Raw genomic sequence first — 24,602 nt, 5'->3', positions numbered from 1 at the left:
TGATATACAATAATGCCCATAAAACCAATATTCTCCAATGTGTTTGCGGGACTGAATACCTTAACGGTGTGTTGATGAGCTCGTTGTCCGTGGCGTCTGTAGAACCGGCAGCTGCTGAAGGACGGCTTCATGGTGGAGCTGGTGGAGGGAGCCAGGAAGCTCCGGCACGTGTTCCTCTTCACGGACCTCCTGCTGTGCGCTAAGCTGAAGAAACAACTGGGAGGGTGAGGACATCGGGAAGCTCATGCCTCATACCATCATGTCATTTTCTCCCAGTTGGGCCAGTTGTTTCTTTGTCTCCAGAAGGCGACAATAAGTGAATGCTGAACATGACATCAAACCAATTGAGTTATGTTTTTTTGTTAAATGTTTTGCCGTCGTCGACATTAGTATTCTTTCTCTATTTCTCTGCCTCTCGGCTTCCTTCGCTCATCGTTTTGTACGACTTTATTTATAATTTATCGAATGTATCAGTTGTCTCCCTCTACCCCCTCCCTGTTTTGCATAACTCACAGTAAAATACAGCAGTACGCTGTCTCCCTCCCTCCCTCCCTCCCTCCCTCCCTCCCTCCCTCTCAAACAGCAAAAGTCATCAGTTTGACAGTAAATGATACATCCCTCTCTCTTGGAGGGACACACACACACACACGCACGCGCGCGCACGCACGCACACACACAGTTAAAATCAACAGTACGACAGCGAACGTTCAATCTCTCTATCTCCGTGTCGCCCCCGTCCCAACAGTAAGAGCCAGCAGTACGACAGTAAGTGGTACATCCCTCTGTCGGAGCTGAGCTTCCAGGGTCCCGAGGAGTCGGAGCCCCTCACCATCCCCCAGGTGCCCGACGAGGAGCTGGACGCCATGAAGGTGAAGATCTCCCACCTGCGCAGCGAGATCCAGCGGGAGAAGGTGAGACCGGTCACTCCCTCAGACACAGAGACAACAGGCAGCACACAAACACAAACGGATGAACACGGAAACCATGGAGACGGCTTTTAAAGGTTGATCCGGGGCAGATAGTCCTTAGAAAACAAACGGAAACAAAGTGAATCACTTCTTATCTTTATAACGTCCCCATACAGTATAATAGGTATTCGTTCTAGGGTGTATTTTTTCATTGAAATTAGATGTTATGGATCTTCAGATATGAAATGTTATGTAGCTAGATTATTTATCCTATATTAGTTGCAGGCTTTTTTCCATTGTTCATGTCGCACACGCGCGCACAGGCACTCACTCACACTCTATCACTTACTCACTAACTCACTCTCCACACACACACACACACACACACACACGCACACACACACAGTCTTATTCCTTTGCGGTGTGTGTGTGTGTGTTCCAGAGAGCCAACAAGGGTTCCAAGGTGATCGAGCGTCTGAGGAAGAAGCTGTCGGAGCAGGAGTCCATGCTGCTGCTGACCTCCCCAAGCATGGCTCTGAGGGCGCATAACCGGAGCGGCAAGGTCAGAGGGCACCCGCACACTTCCTGTCTGAATTAAATAGACCCACACACTTCCTGTCTGATTTGAATAGACCCACACACTTCCTGTTGATAATAGTCCCACTCACTTCCTGTTGATATAGACCCACATACTTCCTGTCTGGTTTTAATAGACCAACACACTTCCTGTCTGGTTTTAATAGACCAGCACATTTCCTGTTGATAATGGACCCACACACTTCCTGTAGATAATAGACCAACACACTTCCTTACTATATTATCAGTGTGTGTGTGTGTGTGTGTGTGTGTGTGTGTGTGTGTGTGTGTGTGTGTGTGTGTGTGTGTGTGTGTGTGTGTGTGTGTGTGTGTGTGTGTGTGTGTGTGTGTGTGTTTCACTGGTGGCTTAATCAAGGAGTCCATTTACTTCAGTTAACTGTGTTTTGTCTGTTCCAGAGTTACATATTCCTGATTTCGTCCGACTATGAACGTGCGGAATGGAAGGAGATGATCAAAGAACAACAGAAGAAATGTACGATTTAAATTCATTGTTTGATTTATTTATTGCATCGTGAGTCGTTTTCCTCAACGGACGAGGTCGTCGGATGGCTTTGTTGCTGAGAACAATAAAAAGTAACGGGGCATGAATTTTTCCAATAACTAAAGATATTATGCTTAGAGGAAAAACAATATGCAAACCGTATTATTTAATCCACAAAATTCTGCCACAGACTCTTTCTTTTATTTCGATCTCCTTCAAACCTCTCAAACAAACAGAGCTTTGGTGGAAATATACCACAATTAAGTCTCTGTATAATTTACAAAATAGTGGTTCTCTCTTCTTTGGAAAGATAAATGATTATTCTGATAAAATTGGATGATTGGGGTGCTTTCATTCATAATATATCATATCATTATTATAGTCTGCTGAAATCTGTGAACATATGAATGTCGTGCTTTCAATCACAATATTTCCTAGTATTAGTGTGTGACCGTATGGACGTTGTGTTGGTCCTTCCAGGTTTGAAGAGCTTCTCTTTGACCTCCCTGGAGCTTCAGATGCTGACCAACTCGTGTGTGAAGCTGCAGACTGTCCACAGCATACCACTCACAATCAACAAGGAAGGTGAGGACAGCATGCACACCTATATACAGTATATAAAGGTACCAAGGGGATCTATACAGTATATAAAGGTACCAAGGGGATCTATACAGTATATAAAGGTACCAGGATGATCTATACAGTATATAAAGGTACCAAGGGGATCTATACAGTATCTAAAGGTACCAAGGGGATCTATACAGTAGATAAAGGTACCAGGGGGATCTATACAGTATATAAAGGTACCAGGATGATCTATACAGTATCTAAAGGTACCAAGGGGATCTATACAGTATCTAAAGGTACCAAGGGGATCTATACAGTATATAAAGGTACCAGGGGGATCTATACAGTATATAAAGGTACCAGGGGGATCTATACAGTATATAAAGGTACCAAGGGGATCTATACAGTATATAAAGGTACCAAGGGGATCTATACAGTATATAAAGGTACCAGGGGGATCTATACAGTATATAAAGGTACCAGGGGGATCTATACAGTATCTAAAGGTACCAAGGGGATCTATACAGTATCTAAAGGTACCAGGGGGATCTATACAGTATATAAAGGTACCAAGGGGATCTATACAGTATATAAAGGTACCAGGAGGATCTATATACAGTATATTATCACAGTACCAAGCAGATCTATTGACAGTATATTACAGTACCAGGCGTTGTACCACAGTACCAGATGGATCTATATACAGTATATAACAGTACAAGGGGGTATATCACAGCACAAGGTGGATCTACATACAGTATATCGCAGTACAAGGTGGATCTACATACAGTATATCGCAGTACAAGGTGGATCTACATACAGTGTATTAAAGTACCAGGTGGATCTATACACAGTATATAACAGCATCGGTTCCTTACATTTATGCATTGACTCCCAAACACTTTTCCTGGCCACAGCTTTGACAGTAGATGTCCCCATGGACATTGTCATAGAAGCTCTTACCCTCTGTTTCCCCTGACTGAGGGACCCTGCTCTACTTTGTTTCGGGGTAGTTGGCGCTGTGACTGTATAGATTGGATAGAAAAACCTATTTACACTGGCACACTTATCTACTGTCTACACATGGTTTAGCGCGGGATTGTTCATTATGTATTGTTAATTGCGACAGCGACTGCTTCTTCATCATACTCTGCTCTGACAATAGGCTTTCTTAATACTTCCCTCATTGTTTTGCGATTAGGTCAAGGATTAAAAGATTTACAGATTAAATATTTTGAAATTTTGGGGAAGATTTTATGAAAGCTCATGATGAGCTGTTTTTACTTTTTGCTTATGTTTCAAGTCAAGTACATTTAAGATGTCCATCTCTTAATCACAGTTGCTCTTTGTGTGTGTGTGTGTGTGTGTGTGTGTGTGTGTGTGTGTGTGTGTGTGTGTGTGTGTGTGTGTGTGTGTGTGTGTGTGTGTGTGTGTGTGTGTGTGTGTGTGTGTCTCCAGAGGATGAGAGTCCTGGACTGCACGGCTTCCTGAATGTAATCGTCCACTCGGCCTCCGGCCTCAAACAGAGCCAGAGTGAGTCACACACCGACCTCATCATAGCAGCCAATAGATAAAGAGTCAACCCCAGTGTCAGATATATCAGTCTAGGAGCTTTACCTCATACAATGGGACTACCAAGGTCACCCAATTACAATTATTACTAATTAACTTATCCATGATAATCATAATAGAAACATCCTGTTGTAACAGCTGGTCCATGTGGCATTGTGCTATTCATTGTGTATATATTGTGTATATTATTTCTCTATCTTCTGACAAATGTACTTGTGTATCTCCTAGATCTCTACTGCACCTTGGAGGTGGATTCCTTTGGCTTCTTCCTCAACAAAGCAAAGACCAGAGTGTACCGCTACACCACCGAGCCCAAATGGAACGAGGTGAGGCGTCCTGTCGTCCACAAGCTCAGACTAGGATACGCTTTTAAATTCTTTTAAAGTTTTTAAGTTTTCATTAAATATAAATCGACGTCCACCTCTTACAAAAGTGTTTACTTTAATCTCTGGTGGTCTTTTTCCAGGAGTTTGAGATAGATCTGGAGGGCTCGCAGACCCTGAGGTTGCTGTGCTACGAGAAGAGTTACAACAAGACGAGGCAGAACAAAGACGACTGGGACAGTGCCGACCACATCATCGGGAAAGGACAGATCGCGGTATGGCATAACATCACCTCTCTGTCTGTCTGTCTGTCTGTCTGTCTGTCTGTCTGTCTGTCTGTCTGTCTGTCTCTCTGTCTCTCTGTCTCTCTGTCTGTCTGTCTGTTCTGTGTCTGTTTGTCTCTCTCTCTGTTCGTCTCTCTCTCTGTCTGTTCGTCTCTCTCTCTCTCTCTCTCTCTCTCTCTCTCTCTCTCTCTCTCTCTCTCTCTCTCTCTCTCTCTCTCTCTCTCTCTCTCTCTCTCTCTCTCTCTCTCTCTCTCTCTCTCTCTCTCTCTCTCTCTCTCTCTCTCTCTCTCTCTCTCTCTCTCTCTCTGTTTGTCTCGCTCTGTCGCTCTGTCGCTCTGTCGCTCTGTCTGTTTGTCTGTGTCCGTTCGTCTCTCTCTCTCTCTCTCGCTCTGTCTCTCTCTCTCTCTCTCTGTTTGTCGCTCTGTCTCTCGCTCTGTCTCTCTCTCTGTCTCTCTTTTGGTCTCTCTCTGGCCCAACGCCACCATGAGTCATAATGTCTGATATGCTGTTATGTCACTTAGCATGCGATCCAGATTATGATTTAAAGGGGTTGATGGTGTGTGTGTGTGTGTGTGTGTGTGTGTGTGTGTGTGTGTGTGTGTGTGTGTGTGTGTGTGTGTGTGTGTGTGTGAGATGAGGCTTTCAGCTGAATTGATGAATTAGCCGGAGGGATGTGAATCGGATTATACTGTTACATGTCGGTCGTGCTGTCTTTAGGTTGAAGGCTAAAAACCGCAACAAACTGACATATTGTTAGTATTATATAGTAAAGTAGGCCTTTACCATGGGCTGTTTCTAGTTATTTCCTTTCAATTTATACAGTTTGTTTCTCAGTGGAATACAAAGACTGAAAAAGACAGAATTGATGAATGGTCATTGCATCTTAATATAGTTTGCGCAATCTGTCTGCACATGGTGTTCATTCATATCTATCACCTTCTTAACCCCAACCCTTACCTGGCTTGAGTCCTAGATTTAAGAAAAGGAATAATTATCATGATAATAATAAACACATTAATATCATTATACACACTGATAATTAATATCAAAATATTGTGGCGACAACAATTCTTTATTTTATATTTAATACATTTATTAATAGGTTTTCTTATTTTACCACTTGCACAGTTGTCCGTCTCCAGCATTGTAACTGAATTATCTTCTTTTCTCTTTGTATTGCGGTTGTGTTTCTCCCAGCTTGACCCCCAGTCCCTGCAAGGCAAGGACTGGCAACGGACGGTCATTCCCATGAATGGGGTGAGTCTACACCACACCACACTAACCTGTCCGATCTGTACTTATCTCTCATATGGTAGGATTACCATAAGCACCTAAAAAACGTCCCATCTATAGTCCGACACTGCGACCAGTCTTTAGCATATGCCATCCGTTACACGCCTGTTCATCCCTGGATAGGGCTAAACCCTGCTCTGTGTTACTCCTCAACGTGCCTTCCCTTGGTTTCTGGGAGTTTTTCTGTGACTAATAATTGGCTAAGGGTCCAAGTCAAGCCTCCCGCTGCAAGTCTTTCGGCCTCAAGTCCTACGAGGCTATTCCAAGTCAAGTCTTTCTGACTTTGCTTAAGTACTGGCGTTCAGCCTCAGTGTTTGCTATAGTAACATTTGAGATTTTGATGTGGGATAGTATCGTTATTTTTTGGAGTTACAAAGATATTTGTATTAGACATTCATCAGATATCCTTCAGCTATATTGAAGCAATCTAAAGCAGGAAGAGATGGAGACACTCTGCAGTGAAAGTCCTGGTGGGTCTAGCGGTGTTTACAGATGGGCTACCGAGATGACAGCTCTATACTGGGTCAAACTAGTCTCCAGAGAGACTTGAGTCTCAAGGGTTCAATTCTCAGATAAGGCTCACAACTGGAGCGTTTCCCAGTTTTTGCGTCACGTGGTCCAAGTTTCAATCTCTGCCCATAATGAGAGAATAATGAGAACCACTTCCAGTGACGCTTGGACTAACTTTGCTGTAGATAGAGAGCCAGATGTTGGAACACAATAACAGTATAAAATGTATCAAATATACATTATTTACAAAATGATGTCCTCTGCCCTGTCGTTTACCCTCACACCTCTACCATTGACATATTGGATGAAAATCTACTAGCTTTACCAAGAATTACATACAGGAGCAATTTTTGTCGTTTTTATTTCATTGTAGGACCACCCATTCACATTAAAGTGTTATAGATGCCCTTGCATTTGGCGAACCCCAGTGGCGACAGAGTGAACACCAGCTTCCACAGCAGCAACGTGTTGGGTTAATGAGTCCAATCAGTGGAAAACAAATAGCTCACCCCTACAATTGATTTAAACCTCTCAGGATTTCCTTAAGAACCTTAAAAAGCTGCGGTGGGTGTCGTGTTTTCATCTCTCCGTCTCTCTCTCTCAGATCGAGGTCAAGCTATCCATGAAGTTCACCAGCCGGGAGTTCAGTCTGAAGCGCATGCCTTCACGGAGACCCATGGGCGTGTTTGGAGTCAAGATCTCCACGGTGACTAAGTGAGTCTGGAAACCGTTCCCCTGCTGTCGGTGGCAAATGCAAATTGATCCAACATGTGTGTCGGATATTACTCCTGCATCCCATGACCTATATATTCCGGTGTGCGTCCAGACGGGAGCGCTCCAAGGTGCCCTACATAGTCCGTCAGTGCCTGGAGGAGATCGAGAGGAGGGGCATGGAGGAGGTGGGCATCTACAGGGTGTCCGGCGTGGCCACTGACATCCAGAATCTGAAGGCCGCCTTCGACACTAGTGAGTCTGACGCCTTGTTTTTGTGCCCTTTCATCGACAGACACGTTAAGGGAACACACACGCGCACACACACACACACACACACACACACACACACACACACACACACACACACACACACACACACACACACACACACACACACACACACACACACACACACACACACACACCAACTGTGATTAAGAGATGGACCGTGTAAATGCCCTTGACTTGAAACATTAGAAAAACGGCTCATCGTAAGAACGGACCGCCCAGTAAAAGGAGATTAGCTTCCCCTCCCCCCACCTTTTCTTAACATGACCCGTTTTGCTAACAACAGACCACAAAGACGTGTCGGTGATGATGAGCGAGATGGACGTGAACGCCATCGCCGGTACGCTGAAGCTCTACTTCAGGGAGCTGCCCGAGCCCCTCTTCACCGACGACCTCTATCCCAACTTTGCGGGAGGCATCAGTAAGTCCCGGGACGTTGTATCGGTCACGATGGTGAAGAAACCATTGCTTCTAGAAATCAATGAGTGGATCAAAATTTTTGCAAACGGTTGATGAACCGTTTCAGGGCATTCGTCTGTTTTTATCGACTGCAAGAGAAAGAAAGCTCATTTCAGACGTCGCTTCAGGCTGCAAAAACCACAGGCGGATAAATGTGAAAAAGCTGTTTTTCGTGTATATTCGTCATGGATCGGTAGGGAGAGATGTCATAGGATTCAAAATCAAGAATTCAACTAAAAACGTAATACATGCGTTTACTTGATTGCCCCACTACATACTACTGTTCAATAGAATATACATTCATGGTGGCAAGAGGGAGGCACTAACCGAAGAGAGAATGATTGCACCTCTCCCCAATATTTATTTCGGCCACTGCTTTGACAAATTCTCTGTAAAAAAAGAAAAACGATATTCTTGTTCTTCAATGGGGATTGTTGAAAATGGCTCACAGGAAGTAAGCGACAGAAAATTTGAATGGTTAGTAGGAGGGATTGGAGTGGACCATCCAATCACAGCAACCGCCCCTAGACTAACTGTGTTCTAGTGTTATGCGTTGGTCAACCCGCCCTTGTGTCTCCCTGCAGCCCTGTCTGATAGTGTTGCCAAAGAGAGCTGCATGCTCAACCTTCTGCTATCGCTACCTGAGCCCAACCTGGTAACCTTCCTCTTCCTGCTGGACCACCTCAAGAGGTACGACTGCCTTTCCCCCTCATTTCCGTTCAGTCTCTCTCTAAATAGGTGTGACTGTGCGTACCAATGGTTGATGTTTACCTACAGGGTGGCAGAGAAGGAGTGTGTGAACAAGATGTCCCTCCACAACCTGGCCACAGTATTCGGGCCCACCCTGTTGAGGCCGTCTGAGAAGGACAGCAAGATCCCCACCAACCCCACTCAGCCAATCAGCATGGGTGACAGCTGGTCCCTGGAAGTGATGTCACAGGTGAGACCAGTGTAGTTTCTAGTCTCTTCTAAGGGGCTGATGCTGTTTTAATGGGCCATGGTCTCAAATGTTTCATGGGTTGCATGAACCTTATCAAATATTAATGTTTGCATATGAGAAAATCATTGTTGACCAATCTTGGATTACTGGTTCTGCAATTGAGTTTATGTTCTACCTGTCTGTGTTTCTTCAGGTCCAAGTGCTGCTCTACTTTCTCCAACTAGAAACCATCCCCACACCGGACAGTAAACGGCAGAGCATCTTATTCTCCACCGAAGTGTAGGGCCAAACTGTCTCCTGTCTCCGATATTTCCGAGTATGAAGGAGTGAAAAAAACGGACAGACGTTTGGCTCAAACTGAGCCTCTTATAGTATATATATATATATTTATATATATATATATATATATATATATATATGCATATATATATATGTGGGTGTGTGTTGTTTTAGTAAAGTATGTTTTTTAAATTGCAAGACTAGATTATGCGATCAGATCTTGTTGCTCCACAAGCAATGGGGGTGGGGGTTGGGGGGTGTGTGTGGGGAGGGGTCGCAACCACAAGAGGGCACCATTGGGCCAGGAGAGTCCCCCTTTCTGTCCCCCTCTCCCCCCCACCAACCCATACCCTCAGCTTAGGTCCTCCTCCTGAGAAACTCTCAGTACTGTACATCACAGCCAATACTTAGTTTGATACTCTGTACCTCCGGTGAAGACGTTTGGATCTGCCTTTTCCCCCCACCTCACTAACGTACGTCTCTCTTCGTCGCCTCCGCTATTGACCTTTACTGCATGTACACTGGTGTGCCCGATGCATTCACAATTTGCTCATTCCAAACAAAACATCGTTCCTGAGTAGGTTAGGCCTCTCTATCCATTTTTTGTTGGAGACCTTATGGTCCATACCGCAAAAGCTTTAATGCAATGTACACAAGTGCATCTGCATTCCTAATTTGACACGTGAGTAAGTTATTTATGGGAACCAACCACAGAGTTATACCAAGGAGTCTGATCTTCATCTTCATCGCAAAGAGCCTTGATTCTGTATTGACAAGTCGCTGGTTCAGGCTTTTTGCAGGTGCTCGCACTGTTCTCTCATTGTTGTCAATGAGAAAGCGGCGATGAGATGGACCTGTGCTACCTGTGGAAGTCCTTATCTGTCCATTACAGGGCTAGGGGAATGAGTCGGAACATAATGATTTTTTAATACAGTAGAATCAGACAGCCTTTTCCTTGTATATTTGGATACTGTAGAATCTGCCTTTTCAATGTATATTTTAGTTAGATGATCATCAAATCGAGTATTCAAATTTGCATTAATGTCCAAAAGTCATGTATGATTGAGAAGTTCCTGATGAGCTCATATTTTCTATAATTTTTTTTATATTTTGGACAATATTCTATGTTTTAATGATACATTATTTAAAAGCACCACTGGAATCCAAACTTTTGAAATATAAAAATGTTTACAGTGTAAGCAAACAAAGAACAGAGGATTTAGGACTTGAATAACAAATTGATGAAGCAATACAACAAAACAATACGAACAAAATGCATTAGACCACCTGCAATAACTCCAAACAGAAATAGCAACTCTATCCTCTCCTTTGTTTTGATTTTTTATTGAGTACGACTTGTCCGAGTATTCCCATCACCATGCAGGATTAAGCCTTGTTCTTATAGAAACAAACTTAGCTGTTCATCCTAGAAATAAAGTTTAATTAACATAACATGACAACCCCCCCCCCCCCCCCCACACACACACACACACGCTTTGTTTTATATCGTTCTGCTGTTGTGATGATGATAAAATCTCTTTAGCTGCTGGGTCAGAAGTAAGCAAGCAGTGCGTTTTCCTTCCAGAGAGTATCATCCATGCAAGCACGACATCATATCTTGACATCATAATGCAGACACTCACACATACAAACGAACACAACCTTAGATCATTGTTTTGTTATTATATACGTGTCCACACAAGTGCACTCCTGCAATTATGGAACTACTGTTTTTTACTAGTGGCCTGAACGCTTAGCAGTTATGTTCATGAAAAGACCATATCTATCTATTCTTCAAGTGATGTATTTTTTTGGTTTATGGTTGCATGTGCCCTTTAATTGGTTTCTCACTCTGCCTAAAGTTCACTAACTCACGGTCCAAGGTGAGCTCTTTAAACATTGTGCTCACCAGATATTACTGTACCTTGAAATTAACATGCAGGCATGTTTCGTTTGTGAAGATTTTGATTAATCTTTTTTTCTTTTTTTTCTGAAGAGGACTTGACAACATAGACCTATGTTCTACTAATAGCTTTAGATGATCTAGTGACTTAATGAGGAACTGGTTTACACTCTGCAGTATGCCCTGCAATGGCCCATTTGACGTGATCAATATTATGTTCAGCTGATTATTATAACTTGTTTTCTTCGTGCAAAATTCCACTCTGCAAGGGAATGATTGATAGTGACCAAGCATAGGCTATTATATATAGCTTTGTGTGTGTGTGTGTGTGTGTGTGTGTGTGTGTGTGTGTGTGTGTGTGTGTGTGTGTGTGTGTGTGTGTGTGTGTGTGTGTGTGTGTGTGTGTGTGTGTGTGTGTGTGTGTGTGTGTGTGTGTACATGGCGTATGTGTCTGTGCGTTGCCGATGGGTGTGTCCACAGGAAGGAGGAATTAATGCTATACATGAGTAATAAATAAATGCTGTATCATTTGGTGGAGGTCGAGAAATCGTTACTTTGTTAAACGTATCAACCAATATAAGTCTTAACACTTTCACAAATTGTCAGTTGCTTAAACCCCTTTTTTTGTGGATGAAACTATAACAAAGGAGCTTATCAGCCCAAAGGAATTGAAAGTTGTTTCATATTATTACTGACTCTTTATTACTTATCTTAGGTTAGCCATAACCGGTCAAATCCAATATTTTCAATGTTACAATAATTTCTAAACTTTTCTTATTTATTGCCTCGTATGGCCGCGGCCTTACGTAAACTTCATCCACTCGAATTAAATAACCTGGTCAAGGTTGCTCTCATAGCGCCTCCCGAATCATATGGCAACAACACACGCTCTGAGGAAGCCTCCGAGCCTTATTCTTTTTAACTGTTAATTAATCGCATTTTCGACGTAGCTACTCTCTCCACACAGAAACATTGACTGTCATAAAGGCTCCCGCTAGCGTTCACTGTCTGCTGTGGCTCAGAGCTGCCCCGCTGTGTACCGGTGATGGGGGGGAAAAATGGCATTCGGTCTGTCATATTTCTGGCAGCAAAGAGCGGTAGTCGTTTGTTGACTAGATACCAAGCGACAGTATAGCGAAGAGAAGTGATGCTTTGAAAGAGTGGCACCGCACCAGTGCCCTGAGTAGGCGGGGATACCATGCCTTTGTGGTGGACACCCGTATTTCAGTTTTTTGTTGGGTATGAGTGACTTGTATAGGAATTTATATTCTGGTAAGGTCTGAACTCGTAAACTGTGTTTGTGCTGCTTATCTTCCTAATGGGACTATAATGCTGTAGATTAGGACCTAAGCATTGCATTTTTTTTCGACACTAATTCAACAGGATATCTTGCCCAAGGCCTTGTCTCATCACCTTACATAAACATGATCTGTGTCTTTATTTTTGTCCAAATTATGTATCAAGGGGGATATATATTTGATTGTTTATATATAAAATAACTCATAGTATATACATTTAAATTAAAACTAGAACTTCAGTCTTGTACGGTACAACTTTGAGACAACAGAATCCTCTGCCACTGTATGTGAAGGAGACATATTGTCTCACTTCTGCTTACAATTTTTTAATTGTAAACAGTTCTATCGTATTTATTGTATTTAGATGGCAGAAACGTGTACATGCTTTAACCACTTGTATTCAGCCATGACTGAGCTTGCGCCTTCAGTCTTTTAATTTATTGTGTTCAACTGACTGGCCACTGTGACTTCTGGGCTCACTGGTTTAGATAACCGGCTAACATGGAGGAGGTTGTCGAGTCAATTAAATAACATTTCCTTGAGCTTTTCACTCCTCAAAACTCTTAACTTATCCTGGGAAGTTTCCTTGTAGAATATGTATTATACAAAAAAAATGTAATTTGGATGGGACATTTTTTATTTATTGTGGCTCCTGATTAAGTTTTAATCAATTGATGGAAGGTTGATCCTTGCTTGTATAGTTGTAGTTTCTTTTAAGTAGCCATCTGTCATTATCTGCTAAGGGAGGGGCAACTTTTACGTACTCTCAAATAAAATAGGGTTATTCTCAAATCAACCCATATTTTTGTCTGTTGAAGTGTAATTGCATGTGTCCTCCATACATCACCCCTGTACATGAAAAGTCAATATGCCGACATAATTTGAAATTAAGCAAACATATGGAATATAGCCCTCTATATAAAGCTACCATTTGAGTGTGGAACTGTGTATGGAACGAATTAATTTAATGTAAAAATAAAAATATCATCACATCAATACCCATATCACGTGTCTCTTGAACATCTTGCATACGCTACATGACGCCAATCTCCCTTTGTCTGCCATGTAAACGTGAGTTCACTACCGCTCATGAATAAAAGGCCTGGCTTCTTTTGTTCATGATACAATTTGAGATATAAATGATGATGGGATTTGTTTACTAGAACAGAGTCTTTTTTATTTTTTAAAAATGTCCTGTTACTGTTCCAGCATCAGTGCTCCTGTTGTAGAACTGTAAACAAATTATGTATTCTGAGAGCATCCATGTTTGGTAGGCATTTGAAGTCTACGTTTGTACACGAAAATGTTAAATAAAGATTTCCTGTATTTATGAAAAACCTTTTTATGAGTTTATTTAAATCAAAGCTATTCAAATATAAAAATAAAATCTTCAATAATATATTGGGGGGGAAAAAAGAAATGTATGCAGAGAGATAAATCTACAAAATAACTGAAGAGAAAGTCGGCTGAGCCATGCAATTTGTGACAAACAGAAGCGTAATAAAAGTGAACATAGACATCACTTTTAAATTATATTCCAGTAAAAACAAGTGATAACAATGATGAACTCCCCCTCCATATTTGCAAGAACTGTTTCAGGCCTTCTGCCCTCTCCAATTAGCTTGAACAATAACTGTAACCCGGTCAAAACGATGGATGGATTGTGTGATTTATTTTGACCCCTGATTCACGTAGAAATACATTGACGGACCTGACGGCGGACTTCTGCAAAGGTCCACGTCATTTTGTCAATGCGGGACCAATCTGAGACCCTTCTCTATTTGTTATGGCTAATGAGTGACCTTGAATCCAGGCAGTCATACATATTCATGATGAGTTTCTGTCATTGATGTCGAACAATAACGCAATTATCTGCACTTTGTTTTATAAACTAAAAATATTCACAAGTTCCCCCACCTGGAACCTGCCTCAGCATCTCTACAGTGACCCCCGGTGGGGAACCACTCACCTAGGAAACCCTAGCCACTAAATTAGCTGTGCAATTAGGATTTGGCAGGATTTTGGCCTCTCTGTCTGGGGGCCAGCCGTTAAGGACGCAGTCACCAAGTTAGACAGCAGATCAGGTATGTCTATTTTTGGAGCGGGCGAGCATATGCTGTGTGTGAAGTCATGTAACCCTGCAGCTAAAGCGGTGACTCGTCATCGTGTGGATCAGGGTTAGTTATCAGACAAGAGGCAATGCCAGAAGCTTGCTAGCTGACGTAGCCCGCCACCAGCGTGATCTTCAAACAAAACAAAATAAACACAGTATGTCATCGTTTAAAGTCCAAAGAATCCATTCCGACCCCATTGGCTTGATATATGTTTTATTATTATTTTTACAAAAAAATAAGTTTTAATGAGTGTCAACTACTTAATAGTATTCTGGTACAACTCTGCCAAACAACAACTCAGCACATTAACACATTCGTTTTCAAAGATTTTCTCTATGCTACTTCTCTGCTATGTTCACAGATACAATTCTACACACAAGCATGCTTTCTCTCTATCGATCTTTCTCTCTCTATTTTTCCTAACTCAACCATATACTTGTCTGTGGCACCAAAAAGGGCACCAACAGGTATGGTCTGGTCGGTTTCTAATCACCGAAACATAATTATTATGTAGGCCTATCTATTTTCAGTCCTAGTGAAAGTGTACACAAAACGGACACAAAATGTTCTGCCAGAATATAATTGCCAGAGACTATTAGGCCTAGGCCTACCACAATTAGGTCCAACCGCATTATGTTCTCTTCTTTTTTGTTACGGTTAGACTGTTCTTTCTCTGTCTTTCCTCTGTATTGAAAAGTACCTTGAGCTACATTCTTATGTTTGAAATTTGCTACATAAATAAAGCGGACAGTTTAAATATATAGTTTCTGGAAGTTTCGGTTGCGAACAGTATAGGAGGCAGTACAGGGACATTGTTGTATGGACTTGAGGAGCCCCAAACAACACGATTATTTAAAGACTGAACTTGAGAAGGGGCTTAAAAAGAATCAACATTTTCAATTTCCTGGTAGTGGTGTGACTGATCTGCAGCGAGAGACATAGTAAACGATTCCACGACATCCTCGTTCTAGTGCAGGGTTTCTCAAACCATGGGGCAGGCCCCTGGTGCACTGGCTTCTGAGCCAGGCCCCAAAATAAAGTCATATTATTGACTGTTTAAACCTGCGCCTCAAATTTCAGATTACTCTGAAAACGGAATGGAAACGCACACCTACTTATTTAGGTCAATGTTAATTTTGGTATCCTACTTAAAGCCCTGTAAGTATTAGCTAACTATTTATTTGTAAAGTACAGCAGGGGGGAAATTACATGGTAATGCTTTACAATAAGGGTATATTAATTAAGCTTTAATTGACAATAGTTAATTCAGTAATAAGCAGGCACGGCGCCAGGATTCCAGTTATGGTTTGGGTTACCCTCCTCTGTGTTTTAATGCGGTTGATACTGGGAAAAGATGTGTTCAACTGTACAGGATGTCATTGGCAGTGTTATCAGAGCATGTCTGGAACTGTCTGCTGAACTTTTGCAGAAACATCAACAAAGACAAAAACAGTATTTTTTTCAATTAAAAAATGAATATTTAGGCTATTTAATCACAAATTATGAGATTGTTTGCCGATTTTTAATAATTCTTGCCAAAACTTTAAATTTATTAAACTTTTTTTTTTTGAAGAACAAAACTTTTGGGTGGGCCTGTTGAACAGTGGGTGGTCCTAGGTCCAATTATCTGCACTTTGTTTTATAAACTAAAAATATTCACAAGTTCCCCCACCTGGAACCTGCCTCAGCATCTCTACAGTGACCCCCGGTGGGGAACCACTCACCTAGGAAACCCTAGCCACTAAATTAGCTGTGCAATTAGGATTTGGCATCCTCTCTGTCTGGGGGCCAGCCGTTAAGGACGCAGTCACCAAGTTGGACAGCAGATCAGGTATGTCTATTTTTGGAGCGGGCGAGCATATGCTGTGTGTGAAGTCATGTAACCCTGCAGCTAAAGCGGTGACTCGTCATCGTGTGGATCAGGGTTAGTTATCAGACAAAAGGCAATGCCAGAAGCTTGCTAGCTGACGTAGCCCGCCACCAGCGTGATCTTCAAACAAAACAAAATAAACACAGTATGTCATCGTTTAAAGTCCAAAGAATCCATTCCGACCCCATTGGCTTGATATATGTTTTATTATTATTTTTACAAAAAAATAAGTTTTAATGAGTGTCAACTACTTAATAGTATTCTGGTACAACTCTGCCAAACAACAACTCAGCACATTAACACATTCGTTTTCAAAGATTTTCTCTATGCTACTTCTCTGCTATGTTCACAGATACAATTCTACACACAAGCATGCTTTCTCTCTATCGATCTTTCTCTCTCTATTTTTCCTAACTCAACCATATACTTGTCTGTGGCACCAAAAAGGGCACCAACAGGTATGGTCTGGTCGGTTTCTAATCACCGAAACATAATTATTATGTAGGCCTATCTATTTTCAGTCCTAGTGAAAGTGTACACAAAACGGACACAAAATGTTCTGCCAGAATATAATTGCCAGAGACTATTAGGCCTAGGCCTACCACAATTAGGTCCAACCGCATTATGTTCTCTTCTTTTTTGTTACGGTTAGACTATTCTTTCTCTGTCTTTCCTCTGTATTGAAAAGTACCTTGAGCTACATTCTTATGTTTGAAATTTGCTACATAAATAAAGCGGACAGTTTAAATATATAGTTTCTGGAAGTTTCGGTTGCGAACAGTATAGGAGGCAGTACAGGGACATTGTTGTATGGACTTGAGGAGCCCCAAACAACACGATTATTTAAAGACTGAACTTGAGAAGGGGCTTAAAAAGAATCAACATTTTCAATTTCCTGGTAGTGGTGTGACTGATCTGCAGCGAGAGACATAGTAAACGATTCCACGACATCCTCGTTCTAGTGCAGGGTTTCTCAAACCATGGGGCAGGCCCCTGGTGCACTGGCTTCTGAGCCAGGCCCCAAAATAAAGTCATATTATTGACTGTTTAAACCTGCGCCTCAAATTTCAGATTACTCTGAAAACGGAATGGAAACGCACACCTACTTATTTAGGTCAATGTTAATTTTGGTATCCTACTTAAAGCCCTGTAAGTATTAGCTAACTATTTATTTGTAAAGTACAGCAGGGGGGAAATTACATGGTAATACTTTACAATAAGGGTATATTAATTAAGCTTTAATTGACAATAGTTAATTCAGTAATAAGCAGGCACGGCGCCAGGATTCCAGTTATGGTTTGGGTTACCCTCCTATTCTGTGTTTTAATGCGGTTGATACTGGGAAAAGATGTGTTCAACTGTACAGGATGTCATTGGCAGTGTTATCAGAGCATGTCTGGAACTGTCTGCTGAACTTTTGCAGAAACATCAACAAAGACAAAAACAGTATTTTTTTCAATTAAAAAATGAATATTTAGGCTATTTAATCACAAATTATGAGATTGTTTGCCGATTTTTAATAATTCTTGCCAAAACTTTAAATATATTAAACTTTTTTTTTTTGAAGAACAAAACTTTTGGGTGGGCCTGTTGAACAGTGGGTGGTCCTAGGTCCACCCATAACGCCGTAACTGTTGTTTATTCCATACTTATTATCTGTATGGAATAGTTCACACTGTTAACTGGTCATCATAGCGAATTATAAAACGGACAGTTCCGGTACCTTATATCAATTGAGGAACTACATAACTTGGCGGAAGAAGAAGTTTTCAATAAATTATAACATTTTATATTGCTCTGTGACTATTTTGTGAAATCGAACTAGGTAGAATAAAGGTACCGTTTTAGTAACCGTCTTTTAAAAGAAGTGAATTGAAAATATTGAATTGTAATAAGGGTTAGGCCTAAAAAATTTTTTTGTTTGGTTCCGGTTTCCGACCGACCCTGTCAATTTATGTGCGACCCAAATTATTTTATGAGTTTTATAAAAAAAAAAATATATATATATATATATATATTTTTTTTTTTAATGTAATTACGTTTTGGTACAGCACCTCTATAATTACGTTTTGGTACAGCACCTCTTCATTCTGTACAAGGATGAGCGAATTTTCTCGTTTTTAAATGAAAACAACCTACCTATCATTCGCTGCCGCTGGAAAAAATAAAATAAAATAAATTCCCTACCTACCCATGACCTCAACTGACAACCAACAGGAACCAAACTTTTTTTTTTTTTTAGGCCTTAGGGGGGTAGTAATGGGCTACCCTCTAGCCCCCTCCTTCCAGCTTGGACTGATCTGCCAGATCGCCCTTCTGCCAGATGGTCACCAGGAAAGGGAAGCACTTCAACATCCCCTCCTTAGAGAGGGGTTTCCGGGGGAACACCTGGACACAGAAATCCGACCCCACTCCCTGGGACTCCCTGGGCGTGGATTGGTAGACCGACGTGACGTCATAGCGGAGGCCGCAGTCGTCGGGGAGCATGGTCGGACCTTGGTGTGCGTTCAGTGTCCCCTCGACAGGCCCGATCCCATTCACCGTCAGGTCCACGTGCGTGACCACATATGGATCCACGGGCATGAGCACAAACGCTTGCTGCAGGTGCTCCCCCGCCGTGCACTTTAAATCCAGCGGCCAGCAGTAATCCGTGTGGTCTTCAGAGGGGAAACTGGTGTTAGAATTTGCACACATTTTTGCCCTCGTGCAAAATACGTTTGATTAAATGCATGCAATATCATATTTTATTTGATTAAATCCATCACTGATGGAGGGAAACTACACTAATATCTCATCAAGGCCCTATCTGATCTTCTTTAGCCCTACATTTTTTAATATATATATATATATATATATATATATATATATATACAAGGGGGGGGGGGACAGTTGTTGAGGGGGGGATGGTAGAAATTTCTAAAGACTTTTTTTTTTTGTAGAATCCTTACATAAAGGAAAAATTTTCAAAAACACATATTAGGATTGTTTAAGCATCAAAATCTAAGCAAGGTGTGCCCCCATGTGGCACTGGGGCCTATTAGCTGTTGCTTACACAGTCTATAGCCAGCGACGGCCCAGGAGTGGATAAAGCATGGTTGAATGATTGGAATATAGTAACAACTAGACCTCTTTGCTTCAGCACCCGGCCAATCACTGTCGCGGTTATTAAAAATGCCATTCTTACTTCTCTGTTCTTCCTTCGAAGAGTCTTTCATCCGTATGCTCCTATTATCTCCCAGTTCCATGATCTTGGCAAAGGTCAGAACAGTGCAGTCCATCAGGCACTGAGTGGTGTCCACGATGGAGATCTGTCGAATAAGAGACTCTCGCTCTGTACATTCCATTGTCCCTACGGCAACCAGCACCAGAGACAGGCAGCCGACGTGCATCCATAGGCTCAGATATGTTGACATGCTGTCCAGTTGAAAACTATCCAGAGTATCCTAGAAAGCGGAAAATGGTGAAACGTTTCTTGGAAGTGCGCAACACCGTTTGAAGTTGTGACTCTGTTAGCAGAGGAATATATAGAGGGTGTGTCAGCATTTGTCTCTCTTTTCCCTTTAATAGCTTAGCTGCCATGGCAGTGACAGCTATGACATATCATGCTTAACCCCCCCCTATTGGAAAACACTGAAACACATTCAAAGGAAAGTCATGTTTATTTAAGTGATGAGTGCACAATTATCAGAGGTTATAACGGACCAGCTAGCAAAGGGAGGTCCTTTTCAAACATTGCATAACATACTTGTTAATATTGAATTGTCAGTATTAGCCGTATTAATATTTAAGATATTAATGGTTTTGTGAGAGATATATGCTTACGTTATATATCTATAAATATACTGTGAAGGGATTAATAGAATCAACTTAGTGGTTTAAAACTAAAAAGTAGTAAGGTATTAAGCTAAAACAGGCAAGCAAACACTTGAACAAACACAATGGAAAAATTAATTCTGTGCCATAGCCAAGACTAGAGAAAAAAATCTTTGTGAATCGTTTAAATGGAAGACGACACCATGAGTTGCTTCATGTGTTCTAACTTGCTGTTGACAATTGCATGTTCCATATTTTCTGCTAAAAGAACGCGTACACAGCAAAAACACGATTCAATTATTTTCAGAAATTGCATTATCTATCCCAGATACATAATTATCTGTATTTTAAAAAAAGGCAACGCTTTATGCAGCTGAATAGCTAATGTGTTCTGCCTTTGCAGAGCACCACGTCTCTGGAACATTGCCATGGGAATGAGAGCGCAGATTAAGCTAACTCAAGCACAAGGGAGCAGGAAACATGGAAGAGCTGTATTATTTATGAAGAAAAAATATATATAAAGTACAGCCTTTGCATTATGTTGGTTTAACGGTCAGTGCATCATGCATTATTGCTGAACATATACAAAGCTGACTTTGATTACGTTTAAAAAGCTCGTTCTTTGTGAAAGGTTATGGACTTTGGCGTGCTGCACTGTGTTCACATTTTTGGAGGGAACATTAGACCTCAGAGGGTTTGTTTATTCGCTGGCAACTAATCAGATAGTGTTGTGAAATAAGACTTGGCTTTTAATAGTTCTGTGTACACACACACAGTATTAACAGTTAAACCAAACATAATCCTCACAATTATCCAACATCACAAGCTAATGTTGAAAAGTATCAGCTTTCACAAAACTTCCCCCCATTTTGGGCAGATTTGTTTGGGGGGTTTACTCTTCAGTTGGCACTATGTGGACTTCGGCCCCACAGCCACACTGGCGGGTCAGCACCGCAGAAGAGATCACCAGGGAGTTGAGCTCGTCCATGTACACAATGGGCACCGTCTCCTTGGAGATTGGCTCGCAGCACTGGAGCTAAAAATGACCGTTGGAAGAGAGGGGTGGGAGGGGGGGGGGGAGGGTTGTGGGTATTCATTGGCAGAACATTGTGTGATAGGGGATAGCCTTGAGTGCTTTTTACCATTATTTCATTCATGATCAATGAGTTCATAACTACCGGAGACATTTCAGTTGTAGGATCTGGATTTGATTTGAATTAAACCGACAAAAATATGGTTCAGGTTTTCCTTTTTTATTTTTTTTGGTTTATTCAATGACCCATTTTCCAGGTTCGATTTAGACAATTGATAAAAAACGAAACCCAATCGAAGCTGAGTGTGAACTGTACCTGCGAGGGGACGTCGTGAACGGCTACTGGTGGATGGCCTGGGCAGTGCACGTTGTTGGAGTTGCAGGGTGTGCACTGCACCACCGTGAAGCTCTCAGGGTAGATCACCCAGTTGTCCCAGGCCAGATCTGACACACACAGCAAACGACATTGATTAATACTTCCACATACATCCACACATGTGCACACGCACGCACACACACACACACACACACACACACACACACACACACACACACACACACACACACACACACACACACACACACACACACACACACACGCGCGCACACGCACACGCACACACCCACGGGTTGTACCTTCCAGGGAGATTAGAGATGCCACCTGGCAACACTTGAGGTCTGTGCCGTTGCCGACTCCAGGTGCCACTGCAGGCAGGTGGTCAGACGGAGCTGAACCTGAGGGAACAAACAAACTCATGAACAACTTCTTGTACAATTTAGAGATCTTCTAAAGTAGAGCACAAACTCAACTTATTGAGCAATAAGTCAACACAGATATTTTCTTTGTTAGAGTCATTTTGAATAATTTGGGAAAGGGAAAGGTTTAGTGGTTCGCCTGGGTAAGCCTCTGGGTTTCTAACCACAATGTTGCAGAATCCCTAATCTGCAAGGACTGCAATGGGCAGAGTAACGACCATTTGAAAAATGTTTTGTTAGGGAGACATTCTACATAAGGAAACAAATGACCTTTAGCGGATGAAGGTTTCAGGAGGGGATTTTGTTATAGGTTTATGTCTGCAGTGGTCTGTGTTGCCTCGATACCTTTTCAGACTCTTTTTACTAGTACTGCACAAGTTTGTGTTTGCCAATTACACGCCTACGAATCCCCGCCACAAAGGCCTGATCCACCAGGATTCAGACTCGTGTGACATCAGACTTTAGAGAGGTTCATAGTCTGGCTTGTTAGAGAGATGCACTAACCCCTACCAGCCCATAAACAACATACATCTAATAAGTAATCATTGTAACTTTCTTTTTCGATAAAAGCATCCGCCTAGCGACTAAATAGAAAAGTAACTATTATTTACTTTTAAACTAATGTTGTGTTTGGGTTGAACATGTCCTGTTCCATTACCTGTGGTGCCCTTGGAGCTGTGGCCAATAGCGCTGAAGGTATTTTTCCACTGCGCTCTGATAGCCTCCAGCTGACCAATGGGCAGCTGGGGCTCCGCCCTCAGGTTCAGGGCCTTGAGCAGGTTCCTCCTGATGGATGGCAGAGCAGCCCTCTGGCACCTGCAGACACAGCAACCCAGAACTAGACACAGCCATGTATTTTACACATGGGATCTAATCGAGTAGTGGCTTGCTTCATTGCATTGAAAAGTCAACCAGCGGTCAAATTGCAACAAGGTTTGGTGTGTTATAAATATCTTTCAAATGTATTTTTTGACCAGTAAAGCAAACTTATCAATGTGTTTTTTGACTTGTCTCATGTAAACATAATTTACACTGGTATTGCCTGCACCGAATAGCGTGCTATTACATTTGAGATGTGCCCTTGACACCATGCAATCATCACCTCTAGCCCAATGCAATTTATAAAAAATAAATGTCAAAATGCAGATTGTAAAAATCCTGCTCTCCAACCACATCACAATAATGATTGACTGATCCGTCCGATAAGTATGCTTTACAATCTCTTGAGAATATGAACAAAAGCATGTGACAATAAGGCGAAGGCATTTCAAACGCTCACCTTTGGTGTGCAGAGAGGGGAGCGATGGCGGGATCCCCTTGGAGGTCCTCCTTCGGCGTCTGAATTACGAGCGCCACCACCATGGAAGAGCCCAGCAGGACTGTCATGGCGACAAAGCTGAGGGCCATTTTTTTGGACGTTTGGACGTGTAGTGTGTGATGGGCACAGCGGTGTCGATGCGGCGAGTGTCGTTGGAGGTGTGGCGAGACTAGACGGGGATGCTGTGGTAGATATCCTTGGGTGGGGACCTGGGAACCTGGCTTTTTATCTTCATTTACACCCGCTTGGCCTTGAGATGCTTAACATTGTTGTTTTAGCCCCCCTTTTTGGTGTGAAGTGGACGATCTGGCGGAGACAGAGAGAGACGGAGAACTGAAGATTGTGGAGGAGGAAAAGGGGGGTAAAATGACAAAGACCACACTTGTGTGGTATGAAAAGGTGATGATTGAAATAGGTGATAAGTCACAAAAACATAAATATTAATTAACATCAAAAAAAATGATGGGCTATAGAAATGTATTATTTTTTTCTTGAATGCCCTTGAATTGGGCAAATACATTTGAACGCATTTTTTTGCATTGTGTATAGGTACTGAGGTTTCTCACGTATAAAAAGGCAATTTACTTCCTGTGCCCATATTGGACTTTACAATGTGATCCACTGGCAGCGAGGGCAAGGAATACACTTTTAAACTGTTTTAAGCTAAAATGACTGATATTTTGCATCAGATCTTCGGTCCAAATTAAAGATGCATTATAAGTTCTCTTACATCTTGCGAATCATCAAGATTATTTTTTTTTACAATTCTTCTAGTGATCGAGAAAAGTCAAGAAAAGCTTTATTAAGCAATATTATGTAACATTGCTATTCAGGCCTGCCTTAACCTGCCATTGGGCCCTGGGGCTGAGCGGTTTCGTAGGCCCCCTGAGAGGGGGTCTTACAATGAAAATGTGTAAATGCCATGTGTCTAGAGTGCAAAACGTATTAGTGACCCTCTCTGAGCCACATAACATCACGATATTTATATTAGTAGATTATAGATGACCAAATAACTGAAGGAAAGAAAAGGTGATTCTAAAACCATGTTCCATGAAATTTTGATTTAACTCCATATTGCCAAAAGAAAACATGTCTGCAGAAACACAAACACGCCTAATTACAGCATATTAACAAGTAAGAGGTTCCTCTTTGGCCTTGGCGGGCCTTGGGAATCCATATCACACACACACACATGGGGCCTATCATGAGTCAGTATAAAATCGATATATTAGTGCTGCCAAGCGATTAAAATATTGAATCGCTATTAATCACATTAATGCCA

The 24,602-nt window shown here is 41.9% G+C and overlaps 3 protein-coding genes across 3 annotated transcripts in view; 1 reads left to right on the top strand and 2 right to left on the bottom strand.

Moving 5' to 3' along the window:
* bcr (BCR activator of RhoGEF and GTPase) overlaps positions 1-13,753 on the top strand; it is a 57,496-nt gene extending 43,743 nt beyond the window's left edge. Inside the window, exons 10-24 of the mRNA XM_030353663.1 lie at positions 103-224; positions 746-911; positions 1,351-1,470; positions 1,902-1,977; positions 2,467-2,571; positions 4,012-4,086; positions 4,354-4,451; positions 4,592-4,723; positions 5,930-5,989; positions 7,140-7,249; positions 7,362-7,501; positions 7,824-7,958; positions 8,581-8,686; positions 8,774-8,936; positions 9,130-13,753. Coding sequence (XP_030209523.1) covers positions 103-224; positions 746-911; positions 1,351-1,470; positions 1,902-1,977; positions 2,467-2,571; positions 4,012-4,086; positions 4,354-4,451; positions 4,592-4,723; positions 5,930-5,989; positions 7,140-7,249; positions 7,362-7,501; positions 7,824-7,958; positions 8,581-8,686; positions 8,774-8,936; positions 9,130-9,219 — 1,698 coding nt within the window. The 3' untranslated portion in view covers positions 9,220-13,753. The remainder of the gene's footprint in view (positions 1-102; positions 225-745; positions 912-1,350; positions 1,471-1,901; positions 1,978-2,466; positions 2,572-4,011; positions 4,087-4,353; positions 4,452-4,591; positions 4,724-5,929; positions 5,990-7,139; positions 7,250-7,361; positions 7,502-7,823; positions 7,959-8,580; positions 8,687-8,773; positions 8,937-9,129) is intronic.
* A 4,812-nt stretch (positions 13,754-18,565) lies between these two features.
* Positions 18,566-19,993, bottom strand: LOC115541810 (uncharacterized). Its single transcript, XM_030353662.1, has 2 exons — positions 19,585-19,993; positions 18,566-19,057 (listed from the first exon to the last, which is right to left on the bottom strand). The coding sequence occupies exons 1-2, from the start codon at positions 19,811-19,813 to the stop codon at positions 18,672-18,674; spliced, it is 615 nt and encodes a 204-aa protein (XP_030209522.1). The 5' UTR covers positions 19,814-19,993; the 3' UTR covers positions 18,566-18,671.
* Positions 19,994-20,040: 47 nt separating this feature from the next.
* Positions 20,041-23,662, bottom strand: LOC115541809 (nodal homolog). The gene is made up of 5 exons (XM_030353660.1): positions 23,282-23,662; positions 22,661-22,818; positions 21,883-21,981; positions 21,563-21,690; positions 20,041-21,249 (listed from the first exon to the last, which is right to left on the bottom strand). The coding sequence occupies exons 1-5, from the start codon at positions 23,407-23,409 to the stop codon at positions 21,106-21,108; spliced, it is 657 nt and encodes a 218-aa protein (XP_030209520.1). The 5' UTR covers positions 23,410-23,662; the 3' UTR covers positions 20,041-21,105.
* Positions 23,663-24,602: the final 940 nt, after the last annotated feature.

Source organism: Gadus morhua, chromosome 4 (assembly GCF_902167405.1).
Source record: "Gadus morhua chromosome 4, gadMor3.0, whole genome shotgun sequence".
NCBI lineage: Eukaryota > Metazoa > Chordata > Actinopteri > Gadiformes > Gadidae > Gadus > Gadus morhua.
Note: the sequence above shows the minus strand (reverse complement) of the source record. Positions and strands in the feature narration are given on the sequence as shown.